General features: G+C 50.3%; 3 protein-coding genes across 7 annotated transcripts; 2 read left to right on the top strand and 1 right to left on the bottom strand.

Annotated features, from left to right (window-relative positions):
* Positions 1-4,970: 4,970 nt before the first annotated feature.
* ANAPC15 (anaphase promoting complex subunit 15) lies at positions 4,971-8,263 on the top strand. 4 transcript variants are annotated; one of them, XM_019974537.2, is made up of 5 exons: positions 4,971-5,117; positions 6,656-6,780; positions 7,285-7,344; positions 7,657-7,794; positions 7,901-8,263. In XM_019974537.2, the coding sequence occupies exons 1-5, from the start codon at positions 5,036-5,038 to the stop codon at positions 7,958-7,960; spliced, it is 465 nt and encodes a 154-aa protein (XP_019830096.1). In that variant the 5' UTR covers positions 4,971-5,035; the 3' UTR covers positions 7,961-8,263. The 4 variants fall into 4 exon arrangements, with proteins under 4 accessions (XP_019830096.1, XP_019830097.1, XP_019830098.1 ...); XM_019974538.2 differs by having other exon boundaries at positions 4,974-5,117; positions 7,913-8,263; XM_019974539.2 differs by having other exon boundaries at positions 4,987-5,117; positions 6,651-6,780.
* On the bottom strand, positions 8,214-14,091 carry TOMT (transmembrane O-methyltransferase). 2 transcript variants are annotated; one of them, XM_070803833.1, is made up of 4 exons: positions 12,671-14,091; positions 11,031-11,305; positions 9,767-9,963; positions 8,214-9,298 (listed from the first exon to the last, which is right to left on the bottom strand). In XM_070803833.1, the coding sequence occupies exons 2-4, from the start codon at positions 11,287-11,289 to the stop codon at positions 8,978-8,980; spliced, it is 777 nt and encodes a 258-aa protein (XP_070659934.1). In that variant the 5' UTR covers positions 11,290-11,305; positions 12,671-14,091; the 3' UTR covers positions 8,214-8,977. The 2 variants fall into 2 exon arrangements, with proteins under 2 accessions (XP_070659934.1, XP_070659933.1); XM_070803832.1 differs by lacking the exon at positions 12,671-14,091 and having other exon boundaries at positions 11,031-11,923.
* A 103-nt stretch (positions 14,092-14,194) lies between these two features.
* On the top strand, positions 14,195-20,656 carry LAMTOR1 (late endosomal/lysosomal adaptor, MAPK and MTOR activator 1). Its single transcript, XM_019974542.2, has 5 exons — positions 14,195-14,379; positions 18,765-18,910; positions 19,153-19,230; positions 19,593-19,719; positions 20,027-20,656. Exons 1-5 carry the CDS (start codon positions 14,338-14,340, stop codon positions 20,117-20,119), a joined length of 486 nt encoding a protein of 161 aa, XP_019830101.1. The 5' UTR covers positions 14,195-14,337; the 3' UTR covers positions 20,120-20,656.
* The last annotated feature ends 279 nt before the right edge of the window (positions 20,657-20,935 follow it).

The raw sequence follows: 20,935 nt of genomic DNA, 5'->3' as shown, positions 1-20,935 counted from the left end.
GCTGTCTGGCTGGGATCGGCCTGCCACAGGTGCAGACTCCTAGGCTGACTTCTTGCCAGAATTGCTGCTGAATGCAAGTTCCTGTGCCCGATGCACAGTGAGGCCAAACAGCCCTGAAATGTTGGAGTTTCGAGCAGAGAAAGGTTTAGTTCAGGGCCATGCAAGGAGAGTGACTCAATGGGTGGCTCATGCCTGCAAAAGCCCTGAACTCCCCGAAAGTTTTCAGCAAGGCATTTTTAAAGGCAATGTGAGGCAGAGGCATGGTGGGTTGTTGCCAACTTCTTGGTGTAGGAATGGTGTTTTCTTGCAGCTGGCCCCGTAAGTCAGGTCACCACGTTCCTGTAAACCTCCAACAAGACAAATGTTAGTCTCTGTTCTGCAAATTTTTATCTCCATGTGACGGGAAAAGTGTTATATATACTCTTAAAGGCCAGAGCCTTGAGATTGGGCTATTCTGTAGATTTCAGGCTGTAGACAACATTCTTTGCTTTTTCAAAAAATTGAGATATAATTGACATATAACATATTCATACAAGATGTACAACATAATGATGCAAAGTTTGTATGTACTGCAAAGTGATCACAATAAATTCAGTCAACATTTGTCCCCAAACAAAACATTTTTTTCTTATGATGATAACATTTAAGATATACTTTTTTAGAAACTTTCAAATATACAGTATTGTTAACTACAGTAACTATGTAATGCTGTAAAGTTTGTAAAATATGGCCTTCAAGGGCCTAATGATTTGCTTTATGCCTCCAAATTAGATGGGGGACTTCCAGGGGATGAGGACTCAGATATGACTCCTCCGTGAGTCCCCATCACTAAGCACAGACTGGCTAATAAGAAAGCTTTGTAGAGCGAATGCAAAATTGACCTTCTTGAGTTGTGGCTTCAGTTTGGAAAAGTCACTTCACTTTTCGGAACCTCATATTCCTCATATGCTAGCTAACTGGGAGCAGAATTTCCAGGACTGGGGTGAGAATAAGAGGAAATGACAGGTGTGAAAGCTCTTTAGAGAACAACTATCCCTTGGAATACATAAAAGATGGTAACTGTGATATTTTCCTCTGTCCTCTACTAGGGCCAGCCATACTCCTCAAGGACCATGGCAGCATTGAATTCACATCACTCAGCTATAAACCATCCTGGATCCTGGAGAATTCTCTGCATAGAGCCATGGACTTATCACTCCAGCCTGCAGACTTTGGATTTATCTCTGACTGTTGGGAAATACCTATCCCCATCCTGCCTTCTGCTTTCAGCCCAGGCCATTTTGTGTAAAACCCAACGAAGGAGCAGGTAACATCTGAGGACAGAAAGGGCCAGGTTGGGGGCTTCCCTGAAAATCCAGTTAAGAATGGTTAAGAATGGTGGTTAAGAATCCACCTTTCAATGCAGGGGACACGGGTATGATCCCTGACCTGGGAACTAAGATCTCACATGCCCTGAGACACAGCCAAAAAAAAAAAAAGGAGAGAGAGAGAAAGGGTCTGCTCAGGGAAGTGCCTTCCAGGGACTCACACCAGAGCTGGAGACATGGTTTGTATATTATGCTAGAGAAAATGAAAGCAGGGGGATGGGGAGGGACCTGCCTGGGGTCTCCAGAAGTCAGTCATAGAGCCAAGATAAATCCCAGGATGCCCGACTCTCATCCCATCCACTCTATCTTATGGCCACCAAAGCCCTATGGCATCAGAGTCCCCCTAACATTCTTTCTCATCTCTATCCCCAGACACCTAGTTCAGTGTAAAAATTTTCTCATTATCCTCCAAATACATCATTTGATTTTAACTCCATGCATTTGCATGCAATATGCCTTTTTGTGCATCCCCTTCTCCCACTTGTCTAGCAGGTAAACTCCTATTCATCCCTCAAGGCCCATGCAAATGTTTCCTTTCCTCAAACAAAATCTAAACTCATTTTATCCAGAACCCATTCATCTCTCCTTCCTCTGTGCTCTTATAACACTCTCCTTATACACTAATTTTAATATTGACTACTGTCTCCTATAATTGTCTATAACTATCTTAGTTTTCACTAGACTGTATTTTTCTCTAGAACACGGATTATTTCTACTTCATCTCTTTGTCTTGGGGCCTGTCAAGGTGTCTAGAACTCAGCTGGCACTCAAACAATATTGATCATACAGTGGAACAAGTGAAGGACCATGAGGCAAATTTTTAACCTCTCAGAGTCTCGATTTATTTATTTGTCTGTACCTTGAGGCTTGCAGGATCCTTTAGTTCCCCAACCAGGGATTGAGCCCTTGGCAGTTAAAGCATGGAGTTCTAAGCACTGGACCATCAGGAAATTCCCTTAGAGTCTTAGTTTATCATCCTTGAAATGAAATGAAAAAAAGTCAAACACTTGGCAAGGATAAATAGTGGATAATGAATGTAAAGCAAATGGCACCATCATTAACTCAGTTTCCTGAGCCGAAAATAGGGTATCACATCAAATTTCCATTTCTCCTTCTCCTTTTCCCCCTCCCCCTAGCCACCATGGCTTGTTGAACCTGGCTGAAGATCTAGGTAAGAAACTGTCTGTTAGTGGGGAATTTCCATCAGACCAGAGCCATCAGGAAGGATGGAGGTAACGAGTGCCAGGCATAGGGACCTTGTAACTAAATTAAGAAGCAGAAGGAGCAACTGATGGGAACACTGAAGGAGAGATAAGGGATCAAAAAGAAGGGAGAGGTCAGACTGGGTTCTGAGGATTTAGAAACCACTCAGTGTCTGCCCTCAAGAAGCTCATGGTCTGCTGAGGAAACAGAAATAATTTTATACAGAAGCCCAGTACAGTGCAGCACTACCTCCTCCTGATACCCCTTTCTTTACTTGGATTCCAGGACACCACCCAACTTACCTGGGTTTCTGCTTATCTTTTTGGCCCTTCTCAGTCTAGTTTTCTGCTTTTCCTAGTTTCCTCAAAATTCTGAATTTTGAAGGAAATGTTCTTACATCTACACTCACTCCTTTGGTGGCTTTAAACACCAATCCTGTGCTGATGACTCTTAAAACTGCTATTTCCAGTCTTGATCTCTCCTTCCACCTTCAGAACTATTCCCCCTCCCTCTCCCTCAACATCCCTACTCTAAAGGACATCTCAAACTCAAAAATGACTCCAGATGTTTTCCCCCCCAAACCAGCACCTCTCATGTCTTTTCCTGCTTCTGCCACTATCCCCAACTGAATTTCTCTTTATAAAATTGCCAGAGTAACTCTGTTAAAACGTAAATCAGGTTGTGTGGATCCTCTGCTCATAACACTTCAAGGGATCCTGAACACGGGGTAAAAGCCTAAGTGCTATTGTGATCTGTGAAGCTGTCCTCTCTGGCTCCTATCTCTATCCTCATCTTCTCCCCTTCTCTCCATAAAACACTACACTATAGCCATTGGAGGCTCTTTGCACTTGCTCTTGCCTTGATGCTCTTCCCTAAATGTCAGAATAGTACCATCTTTTTTTCTTCAGAACTTTTACTCAAAAGTCAACTTCCCAGTAAGGTTTTCCTCGGCCCTGTACGATAAAACATCTCCTCTACCAACATTTTATTCCCACTTCTCTGATTTATTTTTTCTCCTTAGTATTTACTGCAATCTTAAAACTATTTTATTTAGCTATCTTTTTATCTCTCTCATTAAAACGGAAGCACCATGAGTCTCTTCATGATTTTGTTATTGTTGTTCTGTTTTGTTCACTATTGTACCTTCTTTACTTAGAATAATGATAGGCATATAATAAGGTACTCAGTAGATACTGGTTGAATGAATGAAAAAAAAAAAAAAAAAGGTGGACATTTCCAAGGGGGCAAATTTTACTCTTTAATGAAAAACTTTGTAACAACCAGAACTGCTTGGAAACAATTTGAGTCCATAGGCACAGTACACTAACTCTTGAATATGTTATCTCATCAAATTCTCACATCAGTCCAAGGTAGGAAGAAGCCTGGGCAGAAGAGGAAACGGAGTGCAGACACGGAAAAAGGATTTGTTAAAAGGCACACATTGGGTCAAGCAGTAGTGAAATGATGGATGATTGCTGGCCTTGAAATGGGCTGGTGGGTGATGGAGCTTAATGGGCATTGGGTTTGAAGGAATTCCGTTGCCAGAATGTATTATGAGTTCTGGAGAGGAAGCTGAGTCAGAGGTCAGAATGAAGGCATCAGCAAAGGAGTGGGAGAGATGTGACAAGGCTGACCCCCTAAGCGGATTTAGCACAGACCTGGAGAGGTCAGCTCAATTCCCCAGTAAGAGAATGCTACGCCTGAGACTGAGTAAACACTAAAGCCCTTAGAAAATCTGGAATGCAGACTTGGAAAGGCAATCTTGAGATCAGTGAAAGGAATTCCCTGGCGGTCCGCGCTTCCACTGCAGAGAGCGAAGTTTGGATCCCTAGCCAGGGAACAAGATCCCACATTCCCTGGGGCTGCCCGTTCCGCTCCCCCACCCCCCGCCCCCCGCCCCCCAAAAAAGACCAGGGAGTCCACTGCAGGTCTGCAGAGTCTGGCTTCCCTACTTGACTCTGAGGTCTTTGAGGGCAGGGACTATGTCCCTAGATTTAGCTCCCGCTTCTAGCAGGGCCTGGAATACAGAATATAATAGGGACCCAAATATTTCCGTTGAAGGCATACATAAATGAATGTATCCACCAAAAGGGGAAACTGAAGGAGAGAAAGGACAGACAGGAACAGCGAGGGGTAAAATCACCCAGCGATTCTGAGGTAGAAGTAGACTAATTTTTCTGGTACGCAGCACGACAAACAGTCCTAGAACGAACGCTGGTCGCCGCCAGCTGTTTTTCAGCAGGGATTGGCCAGCAAATAAGGCCTGGGGAAGGAGAGGCGGGGCTACACAGGGCCGTTGGGGCGGGCCAGGCTAGAGAGGTCGGTTAGCTGAAACTCAAGGCTGGGCCGACAGAGCTGGCGCGCCAAATTTCCATACAGCACGTGACCGACGTATGGAACGTCACTTCCACTCTGGCGGGGCGGGAGCGGGAAACAAAAGAAGAGCAAACACGCATGCGTTTGGTATGTCCCTGGTTCTGGTGGGCTCTTCCGGTCAGGCAGAAAGAAGTGCTTCCGGGTCGCCGCCGGCTGCCGCCTCCCGGCGCGGTAAGTACAGAAGCTAGGCTGCGGCTCCTGACTCCTCGTCCCTCCTTCCCTCCCTACCCCAGAGAAACCCCATTCTCCTGATCCGCCTCCTCAGGAGCTGCCTGCTCACACTCCCCTTAACATTAAAGCGCTCCAACTCATTGGCCGCTTCCTCGAGAGTAAGCCCCACGCCGTCACACAAGACCCGTCACTCATTGGTACCACTTCCAGTCACTCAGCATTTCTTCCAGTTAATTGGCCTTACCCTGCCGCTCCTTTCGCGATTAGCGACCCTATAAGGGCAAATGCCTGTCCGAATCCCGCCCCTGCCTTCTTGTTGGTCAATTCCACGATTATTATAATAATAAGCAGAGAATGGGTGGTGGCTTTACGACGCTGGGTTGGTCTTTCGGAGCCGCGTTCTTTGGCCCATCAGTACTTCTGCGGGGGGGAAGGGGTGTTATTGATCCTGTTAAACGCGCCGGGAAGCTGCGGTACACAGAAGGGCAGCAGCTAGCCCCGGATTGGTCAAATAAATTAGGGCAAGAACAGAATTAGACGTAGATCCTTTTCTCCTCATCTCTCGTGCCTGGCCTGGATCTACTCCCCGCAAGCGTTCCCCCCAGTTTACCGTGTGACCTAGAGCCAGTCGTTGCCTGTTGCTGGGCCTCAGTTTTCCTGTGAACTGGAAAGTTTTAATTCAGATTCTCTGGGACCTTCCTTGTCAGCTCCCTCAGCCGCTTAAGCCGAGCTGAGTTTATGTATTCTCTCACATGTTAGTTCATCTATTCAGTCTTTCATCTACTTATTTACTCATGCCTTTAGAATGTCTTACTGAGGCATACTTGCACGTGGTAACACCTCCCTTCCCTGCCCCCCCGTTTGGCTGTGGTTCATTATAGAGGTAGTTCGTGTCCTAAATTTCTGACACTGGGTAGGTATGGGGTGGGGCAGCATGGAGGAGCAGAAAGTAAGTCTGGTGTTTGGAGGGGATAGAGGTAGTTTCAGTAGAGTCTTGCCATCTTTAATTTTGTTGAATTTTGTAATGCCAGTCTGCATTCTGGTTTCCTGTCTCTACATTTGGCTTCCATTCTCTTCCCTCCTTGAACAGCTTACGAACAGCTTTACTTAGCCATAAAGTAAATTACTAATTGTTATAATAATGGTGAAGTGAAGTCGCTCAGTCGTGTCCGACTCATTGCAACCCCATGGACTGTAGCCCTGCAGGCTCCTTGGTCCGTGGGATTTTCCAGGCATGAATACTGGAGTGGGTTGCTATTTCCTTCTCCAAGAATAATGGTGAGGGTGGTATGTTACTGTCCCATTTTACAGACGAGGAAACAGGCTCAGAGGTTAAGTGACTTGGCCAAGGTCAAAAACAGCTAGTAAGTGGTGGAGCCAGGACTCAAACCCAGGTCTGTCTGATTCCCACAGGGAAGGGGTGTGTCTCTGCTACCGTCCACTCCACCCAATCCCCAAGTCAAAATGTAAGCAAACAAAATCTAAAACCACACACATCTAAGAGAGCTGGATTCACCTGACCCTTTCCCTTAGTCTAGGAGCCATGTCCACCTTGTTCCCCTCACTGTTCCCCCGTGTGACTGAGACACTGTGGTTTAATCTGGATCGACCCTGTGTGGAGGAGACAGAGCTGCAGCAGCAAGAACAGCAGCATCAGGCCTGGGTGAGTGAGAACCTAGCATAGCAGGGGAGCTTCAGTCAGGCTCCCCATCCCCCTTCACTGGCCTTAACCTGGCCCTACTCTGCAGATCTGCCCTGGGGGAGGTTTTTGTCCTGAGCTGGGGGCCTAGGTTCTCACCTTTGTGTTACCCTAATCTGCTGAGGACTGTGGGCCCTCTAGGCCAGATCAGAGCCCAGGCTCTTTTCCCTGCAACACAGGAAGTATTTTTTGACCGTCTATCGAGGACTTTGCACATGTCATGTTCTAGGATGGTAGTGTCACTTCATTCTTACCATAATCTTATAAGGAAACCAAAGACCAGAGAGTTTACATAGCTAGATCAAATTCATAATTAAGTGGCAGATGACAGGAAAGAGACTGAATCTTCCTGAGAGTCGAGGAAGCTTCTCCTCCACACTTGGGGGTCTTCTTGGGGGCAGGGCAGGTGAGTGCCATGCCTTTGACTGCTTGGGCCCCAGCCTTGCTCTCCTCCCTGTTTGGCCACAGCTCCAGAGCATTGCAGAGAAAGACAACAACCTGGTACCTATTGGCAAGCCGGCCTCAGAGGTGAGTGGCTCCAGCAGGTGGGGCCTGTGTGGGGCTCAGGTGGACGGAAGCTCTGCTCTAATTCTGAAGGTCTGACCTCTGACTCCAGAGTAGGTGTGGTCCTCAACTTTGGTGGAGGCCAGAAAGAGGTGAGAGGGAGGGTGGGTAGTGGGCTCAGCACTAAGGTTGTGCACCAACCAGCTAGACTCAAGTGGGACAGGATCAGGGAGTGGAGCTCATTCACTGGCCTCAGAGAGAAGCTCCAAGTGGGCCAGTCCTTGAAGTGGCCCAGGCAGACCTATGGAACCTCCGAGCTCTTCCCTGCCTCACCAGCACTATGACGACGAGGAAGAGGAAGATGAAGATGACGACGAGGACAGTGAAGAGGACTCAGAGGATGACGAGGACATGCAGGACATGGATGAGATGAATGACTACAATGAGTCACCTGATGACGGAGAGGTCAATGAGGTAGGCAGGGGTGTAGCCAAGGGTACGAAACCCTGGATCCTGCCAGGGGCAGGATCTGGGACTGGGGCTGGTTGGGTGGCTGAGGCCCCTCCCTACCCACACCCAGCTTCCTCTGCAGGTGGACATGGAAGGCAACGAACAGGATCAGGACCAGTGGATGATCTAGGTAGACAAGAAAGGGTGGTCTCAAGAAAGGGGGTCCAAGGACCGCCCTGGACCCCCTGCAGAACCAGCTGATCACCCACCCCCATGCCCCACCCCAGTGCCTGAATCCTCATCCTCGGGCACTTCCTTAGCTGCTGCCAGGACCTGATCTTCTTGGTCCCTCCCAGGCCATCAGTCTGCCCTTGAATCCCCCAGGCCTAAGCCCAGCCCCCTCCCTTCTAGCCAGCACGTCACCCATTGTTTGTCAGATCTAGTTTCTTTCTAACTTTCTTTAATAAAGACACAGGACTGATTTTTTTCCCCATGTCTATTCCCTATTTCTTGGTGGAACCTAGAGGAATCCAGCATCTTTTCTTGAGCTTCGGGGAAAGGGTTTTCAAGGGACTTCAGGCAGATCTACCTGGCTGTGTGGGCTGGGGCTGCTGCTGCTAAGTTGCTTCAGTTGTGTCGTGGGCTGGGGCTAGGGAAGGCCATAGTAGCCCTGGCTGTCATCTGAGGCTCCACTGCCATTTCCTCTGGCCCAGCTTGCACCCAGCCATTCTTGCAAGGCCTCTAACTTAGTGTTTACTGTTTTCCTTTGATTCCACCCGAAATGGCATGGGGTTGGGGAGAGTCGGGGGCAGGTTCTCTGAGGCCCAGAACTGAGAGGCCCCTGGAACTCTCCTAGTCAACTTCCTTGGTGTTAGAACAGATTAAATCTCAAAACAGGGCAGAGACTCTCATGGAGTAACCTAGCAAGTCAGTGACAGGGCTGGGTTGGGAGCTCAAGTTTCTTGCCTGTCAGTCCATGACTCTAGACTGGAAGGAGAGGAACCAATGGAATCAAACAGCCTGACAGAACTTGAGGCCTCAGGTTAGCGTGGAGCCAGAGTGGGACAGAGGTGGGAGGAGAGCCCCTCTAGCCCTGAGCCCAGCCTATGTCAATCCACAAGCAGGGAATCGAGGGGAGGGGATATTCTGAGGTCCGTGCTTGGGGAGGGGTGGGGGGAGGCAGCAGTAAGTACCCCTGCACCTGGACTCAGCCAGGCCCTGCATAGGTGAGCTGGGCTATGCCATCCTTGATGGCAGGGAAGTCAGGGAGGCCAGTGTGGTGGAGGCGGCAACGGTAACGGCCACAACTCTTGGCATACTGCAGGAAGCGGGGTGCGCCAGGGAAGAGCACATGGTCAGCTAACACAGTGGCACCAGCTGGCAGCAGAGCATGGCCTTCCAGAAGCTGCAGGTCCCGCAGGTAACATCGGGGCCAGTGCGCCAGGAGCACCAGGTCAGCCCGACTCAGCTGGTATTGGGTTCTTAGGCGTGGGATCACCTCCTCTGATCTCCCCACGATGAGCTCCACCTGTGGAGGGAGACAATGGAGGTGAGGTTGGGAGGGACAACTGTTCTCCCACACCAGACCCCACTGGCATTTGGCTTATTTTGTGCCAGGCCCTGGCCAAGGTCCCCATGTGTGTTCTCATATTTCCTCTGGCTTCAGAACAAGAAATCAGAACCAGAATTGTGATTTCCATTTTACCACTGAAGAAACTGAGGTTCACAGGACAAGTGCTTTGCCCAGGATCACATAACAAGAGGCAGACTAAGGTTTGAACCCAAATGGGTTCCAGAGACTTTCCTCTTAACTGCTTCTTTGTCATCCAGCAGCAAATATGTGCCAGTGACTTGGAAGAGGAAGATAGTTCCTCTCCAAGGTCACAGTTCCTAAGAGGAGCTATTTCTTTCTCTTAAGTGGGAGACAGGGGAGGCTGACTAGTGTAAGGCCAAGGGTGGTAGGAAAGAGATCAGGGGTGGGGAGGTGGGGCCTGACCGTGTGCTCATCAAAGCCAGCCAGGCGGATGAGTTTTTCAGCCACTGCTGCCGTGCGTGGATCCCGCTCCACGGTGAGAAGGCGACCCCCAGGGGGCAAAGCACGGGCAATAAGCAGTGTGGAGTACCCGCAGTAGGTGCCCAGCTCCAATGCACTGGCAGGGGCCTTCTCCTCCACCAGCCGCATCAGGATCTGACCTGTGGGAGAAAGTAGCTATTGCAGCAGACATGGGAGATGATGCAGGGGGCCTCATAGAAAGGGGTCTCAAATGCCCACTTTCCTCACTGCAGCCCCCAACTGGCTAGAATCTCATTTCTTTTTTGGGTTATAGTCCTAGTAGCCCCATTGGTCTCCCTGCCTCCTTCACACCAGCCACTAGGAATCTTTCTAACAAATCTGACCCTATTGCTTCCTATTGTTTCCTATGATCCTAAAGGCCTTTGGGATTGAACATGGGATCCTCAGCCTGACATTCAGAACTTTCTTAGACCTGATCCTGTCCTTCCTTTCCGGTTTCAGCTCTCAATTCTTCCCACCACAACAATCCTGAACAATTGCGCCCAGAGTCAACCATGCTGGCTCATTCCTTCATGCCACATTCAGATACACGGCTGGCTTTGTCCTGCTCCACCTCTATCCTCAACTACCTGGCCAACTCAAAAGCAATCACTCTAGGCTCAGATCAAATGTTGCTTTCTCTGGGAGGGCCCAGGTGGAAAGCACCACCAAAATCCTAAGAGATCTTTGTTAGACCTTCCAGTTTCATTCTCCCTTGTTTTGTTCATTGAAATATCTTTCTAACCATTGAGTTGGATGAATCTCCTAAATAAGACTCCAAAACACATGTGCTGGGAGGTGGGATTCAGACAAATCCAAGCAGACAGCTACCCTGAATGGGATGGGGGAGCCTCCATGGTGGGGGAGAATTACAGACCCATAATTACAAGGTTATGGATTATGTGCTGAGATGTTTATTCCCTGTTTTATGCCCCCTTTGAGGCCAGCCTTTGTGGCTGATTCATCCTTGTGGCTTCTACCTCTTTCTTCCCCAGCACTTAGCACATGCCTGATACAAAACAGGTGGTAAATTTTACTGGATGAATGAGTAATTTTACCCAGCTCCCTGCTTTGCAGAGGAGAAAAAAAGAGACTCATTGAAGATCAAGAATCTGCTCAAGTCACCCAGTAAGACAATGGCAGATTGCGGATCTTCCTTCACCGTCTTGGAGGTGCTTCCTGGAGCAGAAGGCTAGGGAACACTGACCTTTGGCAGGCCCCATGTGGCTCAGGTACTCGCAGTGGCTGCTCCAGTGATCCAGAGTGGTGAGGATGTGACCAGGGTCCCCAGGCAGGGCGTGGGTGAGCACGTAGCTGAAGGCCCGCTCCTCCATCCGCAGCCCTGACAGGCAATCTCGGAGGCTCCGGAGCAAGACTGTGCGAACCAGGAGTCGGAAGTAATGCCGGTACCTCACCAACAATGTCACTACCAGGGGCAGGAAGGCCAGCGCGATGGCAGGGGACATGGTCCCTACCTGGGCCCTGGGGTGGAGGAAGGGAGGGAAACCACACATGTCATTTGCCTGTCATTTGTGCAGCCCTTACCAGTGGCAATTATCCCCGTATTTTATACACCATGGCTCAGAAAGGCTAAGTTCGTTGTCCAGAGTCACACAGAAGAACTAGGATTTGAATCCAAGCTGGTCTGATTCCAAGCCCACACACTTTCAAGGACTCCATGCCACCTAAGTTCAGCACCCAATCCCAAACCATCTCTTCCCACTTCTGGACCCTGATACACCTTCATCTTGTTCCCTTCATCAGTTTTGTATCATCTCTGTAGTCTCCCTTTTCAGGACCCCTTTCACCAGTTCCTGCCTGAGTTCTCCTCCCACCTTACCCAGCGCCTGCTCGGTCTCTGACCCATTGCTACTGCTAAGTCACTTCAGTCATGTCCGACTCTGTGCGACCCCATAGACGGCAGCCCACGAGGCTCCCCCGTCCCTGGGCTTCTCCAGGCAAGAACACTGGAGTGGGTTGCCATTTCCTTCTCCAATGCATGAAAGTGAAAAGTGAAAGTGAAGTCACTCAGTCATGTCCGACTCTTAGCGACCCCATGGACTGCGGCCTACCAGGCTCCTCCATCCATGGGATTTTCCAGGCAAGAGTACTGGAGTCGGGTGCCATTGACCCATTACTGTGTAGCAAAATAGCATAACTCTGTAGTCAGGAACTCCTTCACTGTCACTGCTCTGCGTCAGTAAAAGGCCATCAAAATACTCCATAGTGTGTTAGGATGAGATATCCTTACCACCACAGAACTCTCCCTCTGTCAGCATTTCCCTGGAAGGTGAGAACGATCCTTGATTGGCATATTTATTCTCCAGTTCTGTCTCCCCTCTCCTGCACTCCCCTCCTCTGTCCTCTCTCAGAATTCCCTTCACAGTCACATAGACACACAGCACACACTTTCCCCTAACTCAGCCTCTTTTCTCTCCCTCATCCCAAGACACCCACCCCACTATCCCCATGGACCCTGTCTTCTCCTGTGCCCTGGACCATTTTACCCTTTTGAGGCCACTGGTGGTAGTTGGTGGGGGGGGGGGGGATAAAAAGCATGTATGAATGGGGTTAATAGGTAGGTGAAGTGAAGTGAAAGTTGCTCAGTCGTGTCCGACTGCAACCCCATGGACCATACAGTCCATGGAATTCTCCAGGCCAGAATACTGGAGTGGGTAGCCTTTCCCTTCTCCAGGTTATCTTCCCAACCCAGGGATCGAACCCAGGTCTCCTGCATTGCAGGCAGATTCTTTACCAGCTGAGCCACAAGGGAAGCCCATAGGTAGGAGGGTGATGGTGAATCTGAACTGGTGTGCTTGGGAACCCACATTCCAGGGCCCTGCTTACCTGGGCTGCAGGCTCCTGCTTGGGAAGATCAGAGCATAGGACAGGAGGGGGAGTCCTTGGGGTGAGGAAGAACCCTAAGGCAGGCTGGACTTGCTCTCAATTATTGATGCTGAGGCTGCTGTTGTTACCTGAGACCTGCGGTTCAAGTTACCAGCCCCAGAACGTGCTGGAGCTGCCTCCTACCCTTCAGGATCCCTCAAAGAACTTAGAGAACTCCAGGACCTTGATTTGAGGGATAACAGAACTACTCCAGGACCTTGATTTGAGGGATAACAGAACTACTCCAGGACCTTGATTTGAGGGATAACAGAACTACTTGGTTTGGTGACATTTCCTCCAACCCCTTGATCCAAGACATGGGTTATGGTGTGAGCCAAGGTGATGGGGAGGATCATCATTTATGATGATGATTTATTAATTCCAAATAATGTATTATTTAATAATTTAGTAATTAATTCCAAATTATTTATTAACTTATTAATAAATAGTAATAATAAATAATAATTTATTAAATAATTTATTAATTCCGAATTATTTTATTAATAAATACTAATTAAATAGTAATAAATAATAAATAGTAATTTATTAATTCCAAATTCTAAGCCAGTGCTCAGGATCGAGTCACAGAGAAGAGTCAGATCCTGTCCCTGTCCCCAGGAACTTCACCTTTGGTAGAAGAGACTGATACAGGGACAGAGAATACAATATAACGTGATCACTAGAATGCGTGCTCCATGAACACCGGGACTTTTGGCAAGCAGACCAGGTTGGGGAGACAGACAGTGTGTCAGCCCATGGGTGCAAAGACCAGAAAGTCAATCAGGAAACTTCCTAAGTATTTCCCTGCGGTTGGAAACGCAGAATCTACAAGATCTTGCACGACAGTCTTGGACTTGTGTTCAGAGTCCAAGGGAAGATGTGTGATGGTTCTAACAGCACTGACTATGAGCTTTGTGCGTTAGATTACTCTGCTGTAAAAAGGCAGGATTGAAAAGAAATGCCTCAGGCCAAAGAAATCAGCGAGGTGGCCTCTACCTCCTCCACCAGGATTGAGCTCCACTCTGCTTCCGTTTGTGAAGGTATAAAGTCCCTTCTTCCACTCTCAGAGCCCTACTCCAGGTTGGGCGCCACACCCGCTGTGTGAGCCCGGGCCTGGGGCCAGCTAACTAGGCCTGTGGGTGTGTACCCACACTGCGCTCTTGGAGCGTAGGGCCTGGATTCCACTTGCCCTTCTAATGTCATTCAGGAGAGTATTTCATGACCGCAACTGGTATAAATTCATTCACTAGCCCACAAATATAGCCTAGTAGCCTCGGGAACTCATACACTTCACACGAAGACCTTTACACTCTGCAGTGGAAGTCTCCAGCTGAGACCGGCAAAAGCTAAAGTCATGTGATCCACCCCTCCCTTTCCTTGCGTCACGTGTCTGACGGCCTGTCACGCAGGGTGTGCCTTCCCATTGGTTGGCTATGATCACGCGGTAGGGGCGGGGCCGGAAGCTTGGGTTCTGGCGGCAGCCACGGCCCCGAAGGCGCTCCGGGAAGGGCTAGGCACGGGGGAGGTGGTTACTTGCTGGATCCTGGTGCCGGTCATGTGACCGGAAGGGCTCGTGACGGACGCCGTCCCTCCTCGGCGCGGCCTGAGCGCCCGGCCCGACCCCCGCCATGGGGTGCTGCTATAGCAGCGAGAACGAGGACTCGGACCAGGTGCGGCCGCCGCGGGCGGGGCTCGGGAATGAGGGCTGAGACCCTGGGGCATGGGGCCCAGAGAAAAGTGTGCAGAAGAGGGTCACCTGGACTGCAGGGCTTACTGAGTACGGAGGCCCGGAGGGGACAGATTACAGAGGAGACGCCGGGCCGGGCTCCTATTCCTTTTAAAGCCCGAGTTCTTTCTGCACACCCCCCACGTTAAGATGTGCAGGCAGCCGCCTGTCCCGCTGAGCTCCTGCCCCTTCCCCTACTTTCAGACGTTTACAACTTAAAGGGTCCTCAGCCTCCGTCTCTGGGAAGCACTCCCTTCCCAGCTTCTTGTGCCTTCTCTGTGCTTGTATTAGTGGGCTTTGTGAATCCATTGTAGAGGTGGGTAAGCTGAGGCTCTTGAATTGCCCCGATATGAATCAGGAATCTGTGTATACTCTGAATCCTTGGGGTTGAAGAAGGAAGGTCACTGCTGGTTTGGAGTCAGGGAAGGCCTCTGGAAGATGGTGTCATTTGAGCTGATCAGTGAAGGATTTAACAGACACAGTGAGGGCATTGAGACGGTGGGAATTTGGAAGGCAACAAAATGGGTTTAGCTTTGGCTAGATTGCGAGGAAAGAGAGGTGGGATGGGAGCTCACTTTGGCCTGCCTCAATGCAGTCTCCGCCTGGGGCCTGAGGGCTCCTGTACCTAGAGGGGTGTTCTGGGTATTCGGCTGTAGATCTGATTCCTTGGCAGGAAGGGTTAGGCTGGGGCGGCCTGTACAGTTTTAAATTCTGCCTCTTCCCCTTGGTGTATTCTCACTTCTTGCTACACTTTAATCCCTGCCCTGCCTGCCTAACCTTTTTGAGGAGGGCAAGACCTTTTCAAGAAGAAGTCCCAAGTCTCACTTGCTGTCTTGGTTGCCACTGAGCCTGGATTCTACATTTCAAAACATATTGACAGGAAAACTGTAGAAAGATTTCAACAAGTAGTTCACAGTCTAGAGAAGTAGATGGTCACAGAAATGGATTTGTCACTGGTATAGGGGAAGTAGGTCTTTCCTCAGTGACTCACATGAATCTATTTTGGGTCAAAGACTTAAGCTTGGGAAGAAGTCATTTGTATGGGAGGCATGGGTGGCCCCTGGACCTCACTAAGTCTCCACACACCCAGTGAACATATATTCATATTTCTGTGCCTTATGTTAGGCGTGCCATCCAGGCAGTACTTCACACTTCACCTCCGGTTAGAAATTGGAGACAATACCTGTTTCTACTGGGAAAGCTATGGCCTAATGGGAAATTGTCCCATAAAGTATAATAATGGACTCTTGCACAGAATGAGTCAAGGGTTGACTTTTTGTGAGAAAGGATACCAGCTTTTGGAATTTCTCATTGGAATTTCTACTGTCCTGAATCTACACCTTCCCCTTGATGGGCTTTCACTTCTGGTGCTAGCTCCCAGAGATGGTGCTTGATCAGTCCTGGGTGATTTTTTTTTTTTTTTTTTTTTTGACGGTGGACCATCTTTAAATTCTTTATTGAACTTGTTACTGTATTGCTTCTGTTTTATGTTTTGGCTTTTTGACCAAAAGGCATGTGGGATTTTAGCTCCCTGACCAGAGATTGAACCTCCTCCCCCTGGAAGGCAAAGTCTTAACCCTGGACTGCCAGGAAAATCCCTGTCCTGGGTGATTTGAGGCCTCAGGTGAAGAAGGTCTGCTTTCCTAGTCTATGAGCCATAACCATTCACTGTCCACTGTCTCAGATCTTGGGCAGGCCTCTCTCCCATTCTCACATTGGACTCTTTGTTATAATAATAAAAAGAAATGTACATTATGTTACAGTTTTCAAAGATCTTTTACAGTTATCTTGCTTGACTTTTGTCCAACATCTGTCCTATAGGTTCTAGTTATGTCTATTTAAAGGTGAAGAAAAAGTTGAGAGAGGCTAAGTGATTTAGCCAAGTTTATAAAACAGAGGGCTTCCCAGGTGGCACAGTGTTAATGAATCCACCTGCTGTTGCAGGAGACGCAAGAAATGCAGGTTCAATCCCTGGGTCAGGAAGATCCCCTGGGGTAGGAAATGGCAACCCACTCCAGTATTCTTGCCTGGAAAATTCCATGGACAGAAGAGCCTGGTGGGCTACAGTCCATGGGGGTCTCAAGAGTCAAACACGACTGAACGATTGAGGAGACACACACATGCGCACACAAAACTGAGAAGTGCGACAAGCAAGGTGTTCTGCTGCCAAGGCCTGTCTTTATCCATTGTGCTAAGCAGTGTCTTCTGGCTGTGCCCACAGATCAGGTGGCCAGTCATAGGCAGACCACATACATGTCTGTGAAGAGAAGATGGTGAAACTCTTCCCAGGTTGACATTGACTTTAGGACAAATCTTGATGTGAAAAACCCTCCCCCGTGTTCCATTCACCCTTTTGGGGGTGGGGGCGATGTTATTTGTCCGCTCTGATGGTGGTAGCATGGCCTCTTCAACGAGTTTAGGGCCCAGGAAAACAATCTTGTTCTTTTTCTTCTGTTTGGCCGTGCTGGGTCTTCACTGCTGTGAGGGCTTTTCTCTAGTTGTGGCGAGCAGCATCTAAGTTGTGGTGTGTGGGCTTTTCGTTGTGGTGGCTTCTCTTAGTGGAGAGCACTGGCTCTAGGGCATGCCAGCTTCAGTAGTTACAGCACTTGGGCTCAGTAGTTGCACAGAGCCCTCCTGGGCTCTAGAGCACAGGCTCAGTAGTTGTGGCGCACAGGCTTGGTTGCTCTGTGGCAAGTGGGATCGTCCCAGATCAGGAATCGAACCTGTCTTTCCTGCATTGATAGGTGGATTCTTTAGCACTGAAACCCCAAATAGCCTTGTTCTTAAAGGACCCCGGATAGGGGAGAAGTGGCCTTGTCCTGCAGGAGCATCTGTCTGAAGTGTGGCTGGGGAAAAGATGGACATATAGAAAGCAACTCAGGCTTTATTATGGAGCCAGCTTTCCTTAGAGATCGTTTAATCTTTGGTACATGTTTTGTCTTTCAAGTTCTTTAATACTTAGCCTGTATTTTAGGTGGGTCAGGGGGTGTCTAAAGGAGTTGGGAGCTGATGAGGCTGGAGCCTAGAGCTTCTGTCTCACGCTGTTGGGAACGAAGGACATGGGCAGCCTAGGCTTGAGAAAGAAGAGGAATGTCAAAGGACTGACCTTGCCTAGGGTGGGGCAGGAGGAAATGTGCTCTGTAAGGAGAGTTGAGCTGTTGGCAGGGGAGCTGGGAGCCTGCAAGCGTGAAAGACTGTAATAGGAACTGAGATGGGCCTGGAACGGAGCACTAAGGAGTCTGGTGGTCTGGCACTGAAGGCTGGTGAGTCAACTCTAGCCAGGATGGCCCCTTGTCCCTAGCATCGTCCTGGGTACGCTTATTCTTTATACTTTGGATACCCAGTATGACGGCTTATCCATTTTGCAGCTGACACAAAGCCAGCAGGGATTTACAGCTGATGGGCTCAAGGCAGGGTTGTATTCAAAAAGATCGCAGTAGATTAGACCAAGGGACTAAAACAAGATGAGGAGAAATAACACGTAGCATTATATAGGACCAGGGAGACTTGGTTTGGTCTCAGGTCAGTTCAGGGGTTGTGGTGATTGGCACAGGCCGGCAGAAACAGGACTGCTGACGCTAAGGAAGCCACGTTCACAAAGGTGTGGCTTGGTGAGGGCGGGAGCAGCTCCATGTTCAGGGGAAGGTACTCTGGGAGCACCGAGTTAGGTTCTGGGAATCCCACGAAAAGAGGAAAGGAGAGTGAATGCCTGAGAGTAGAAGGGGCCTACCCTCAGGAAGGGACCTTTGGATGGCAGGACCCAGAGCCTGCAGCCGGGACTCCTGAGATAATATGAGGAATGGCCATCGAGAGGATGAGCTTGCTTTCCCTTGGGGCCCAAGGCCTTGTCTGGCCTCACAGGGCCTCTGGGAGCAGACAGTCTGACCAGAGAGGATCTGGTCTCGGGGATCAGAAGGGCCATACTCAGGCTCCTGATTTGTATCAGTGTCCCCTCTAGACCCCACTGTTTTTTCCACCTTCTCTGGCTTCCAGCCTCCAATATCCTTTCTCTACCAGGTGCTGGACTATTTCCTGCAGCTGCAAGGCTGTGACTAAATACCTACGTTGTGCCTCTGTCCATCTTTTCAGGGTCTCTAGGACTGCTTGGTTCCACTTTAGCTCATCCTAGACCACCACCAGCCTAGCTCCCAAAAGCAAGCAGGATCTTGGTCCTGGAGCGAACGCTTCTATACAGTTGGGCACTTGGGATTTTCCTAATAGAAATATTTTTGGTGCTTAAAGGTCAGAGCTGGGCTAAGAGGAGAGCCCAATACAGGTGGGTTGGACTAAGGGCCTCGGGGCTGATGTCTCCCCTGTGGTCTCTCCTAGGACCGAGAGGAGCGGAAGCTGCTGCTGGACCCTAGCAGCCCACCCACCAAAGCCCTCAATGGAGCCGAGCCCAACTATCACAGCCTGCCCTCTGCTCGCACCGATGAGCAGGCGCTGCTCTCCTCCATCCTCGCCAAGACAGCCAGGTGGGCATCACAGGACTGGGCCTGGGACAGCGCTCCTCCATCCATGTTAAAGACTGGGATGGGGGGCCAGACCCAGGATGCAGGGGACAGGTCAGTGGGAAGAGGCACTCCTGGGCCCAGTCGTGCTCCCGTGGGCAGGCAAGGACACGATTGTCAGATAGGCTTCGAGTTGTCACCTGGCAGGGAGTCTGTTCAGCCCTCTCGGAAGCACTTCTCACGTGCTCTCTCTCCTTTCCCCGAAGCAACATCATTGATGTGTCTGCTGCAGACTCCCAGGGCATGGAGCAGCACGAGTACATGGACCGGGCTCGGCAGTACAGGTGAGCTCCCGGCCGCTTGGAGCCTGAGGCCGCTGGGCCCTCCCTCTGCCTCCCTCTCCTCCAGCTGTGGAGCCTGGGCCCCAGTCCAGGCTCCTGGTCTGGGTGTGGCCCAGGAGGGTGGCCACAAATCACTCGGGTGCCTCAGTTGATGTTCATGTTCAGCTTGCCCTGTGACCTCCAAGGGTGTGGAGAGCAAAGGACGTGGGCCTGGAGAAGCTTTGCGGCGAGCCCAGAGAGGCTTTGCGGCGAGCTAAGGCCTCGTCACCTGCTTCTCTGGTCTGAGGGATGAGGCCTGCCTGGGCTGGTTGGGCCGACTACTGTGGCCTGACTGCCTGTCCCCACCCCCACCTCCCCTCCGCCAGCACCCGTTTGGCTGTGCTGAGCAGCAGCCTGACCCATTGGAAGAAGCTGCCGCCGCTGCCGTCTCTCACCAGCCAGCCCCATCAAGTGCTGGCCAGCGAGCCCGTCCCCTTCTCCGACTTGCAGCAGGTGAGCCACCCCTCGCCCCACCCTCTCTGTCTCTGAGGAGGTGAAGTAGAGGGAGGGAACCCGGTAGCCTGTGGGCCCTGCTGTCTCCCACCTCACTCTTTTTCTCTCCTCCCCATGTCCTCTTTCAGCCTTCATTCTTTTTCTATTCTTTGTTCTTTCCGCCCGCCTTTCCCATCCATGCCTTTCTCTTTGGCTCCCCGTCCCTCATCATTCCCTCCTCCCTGACCATCCAATCCCCCTCTCCCACTCCGGATCTCCCTTCTCACTCCTCTGTTTCTGTTTGTCTCTCCCCGTCCCCCTGTCCCAGGTCTCCAGGATAGCTGCTTATGCCTATAGTGCACTTTCTCAGATCCGTGTGGACGCAAAAGAGGAGCTGGTTGTACAGTTTGGGATCCCGTGAAGAGAAGGGGGTCCCTGGACAGCTCTTCTTCTCCTCTCTTCGCTCCGTCTCCACCCTGCCTCCCCTGGCCCCCAGCCACACTGCGGCTTATACAGTATCCTAACCTGCTACTAATCACAGAAGAAAGTGGAGGAGGAGGAGAAGAGTGAGGCGAGAAGCCTGAGCAAGTGAGGATGCAGCAAGGGAGGGTAGAACCATTTACTGGCCTTCGAAGCTCTGGCCAGGGGTGGGGTAGGGGTCACAGGGACAAGGCCCGGTAGCTCTCCCCCGTCACTGGGAAGGTGGAGGTGCCAGTGTGGGGGTGGTCACTAGGGGGCCTATTAGGGCCCCCTGCCCACCCTTCCTTGGCTCACTCCTGTCCCCCGTCCCTGACTTGGTGCTCACATGCACCTCACGAGGGCTTGTGACCAGGGTCTGGATGAGCTTGAATTTGAACGAGTTGAGTTTGTATTTCTAGCACCCTGGGTTTTTACATGTTTGGGGTTTTTTGGTTTTGTTTTGGTTTGTCATCCTCGATAAAGGACATGTATCCATCTGTGTGTTGGTTCCCGCCCCTCTGTCCTGCCCACCACCCTCCTTACTTGTGGCTACTCCAATCTGTGAGCGGCATGATGGACGAGGGGGAGGGGGTATCTTCTACGGGCACTAAATGGAATCCAGGAGATTCCCAGGTCTTAGCTTAGACTCGACCCGTGCTAACCTCAGATTGGATAAGACTGCTTGTCCCTTCTCCAGCGATGGGAACACTATCAAAGCTGAACAGGCTGAACTCTGAGGCAGCCATCATCCTTGTGGGCATTGCCTCAGGCTCAGTGG

Source organism: Bos indicus, chromosome 15, assembly GCF_029378745.1.
Source record: "Bos indicus isolate NIAB-ARS_2022 breed Sahiwal x Tharparkar chromosome 15, NIAB-ARS_B.indTharparkar_mat_pri_1.0, whole genome shotgun sequence".
NCBI classification, from domain to species: domain Eukaryota; kingdom Metazoa; phylum Chordata; class Mammalia; order Artiodactyla; family Bovidae; genus Bos; species Bos indicus.
This window is presented reverse-complemented; position numbering and strand designations above follow the sequence as displayed.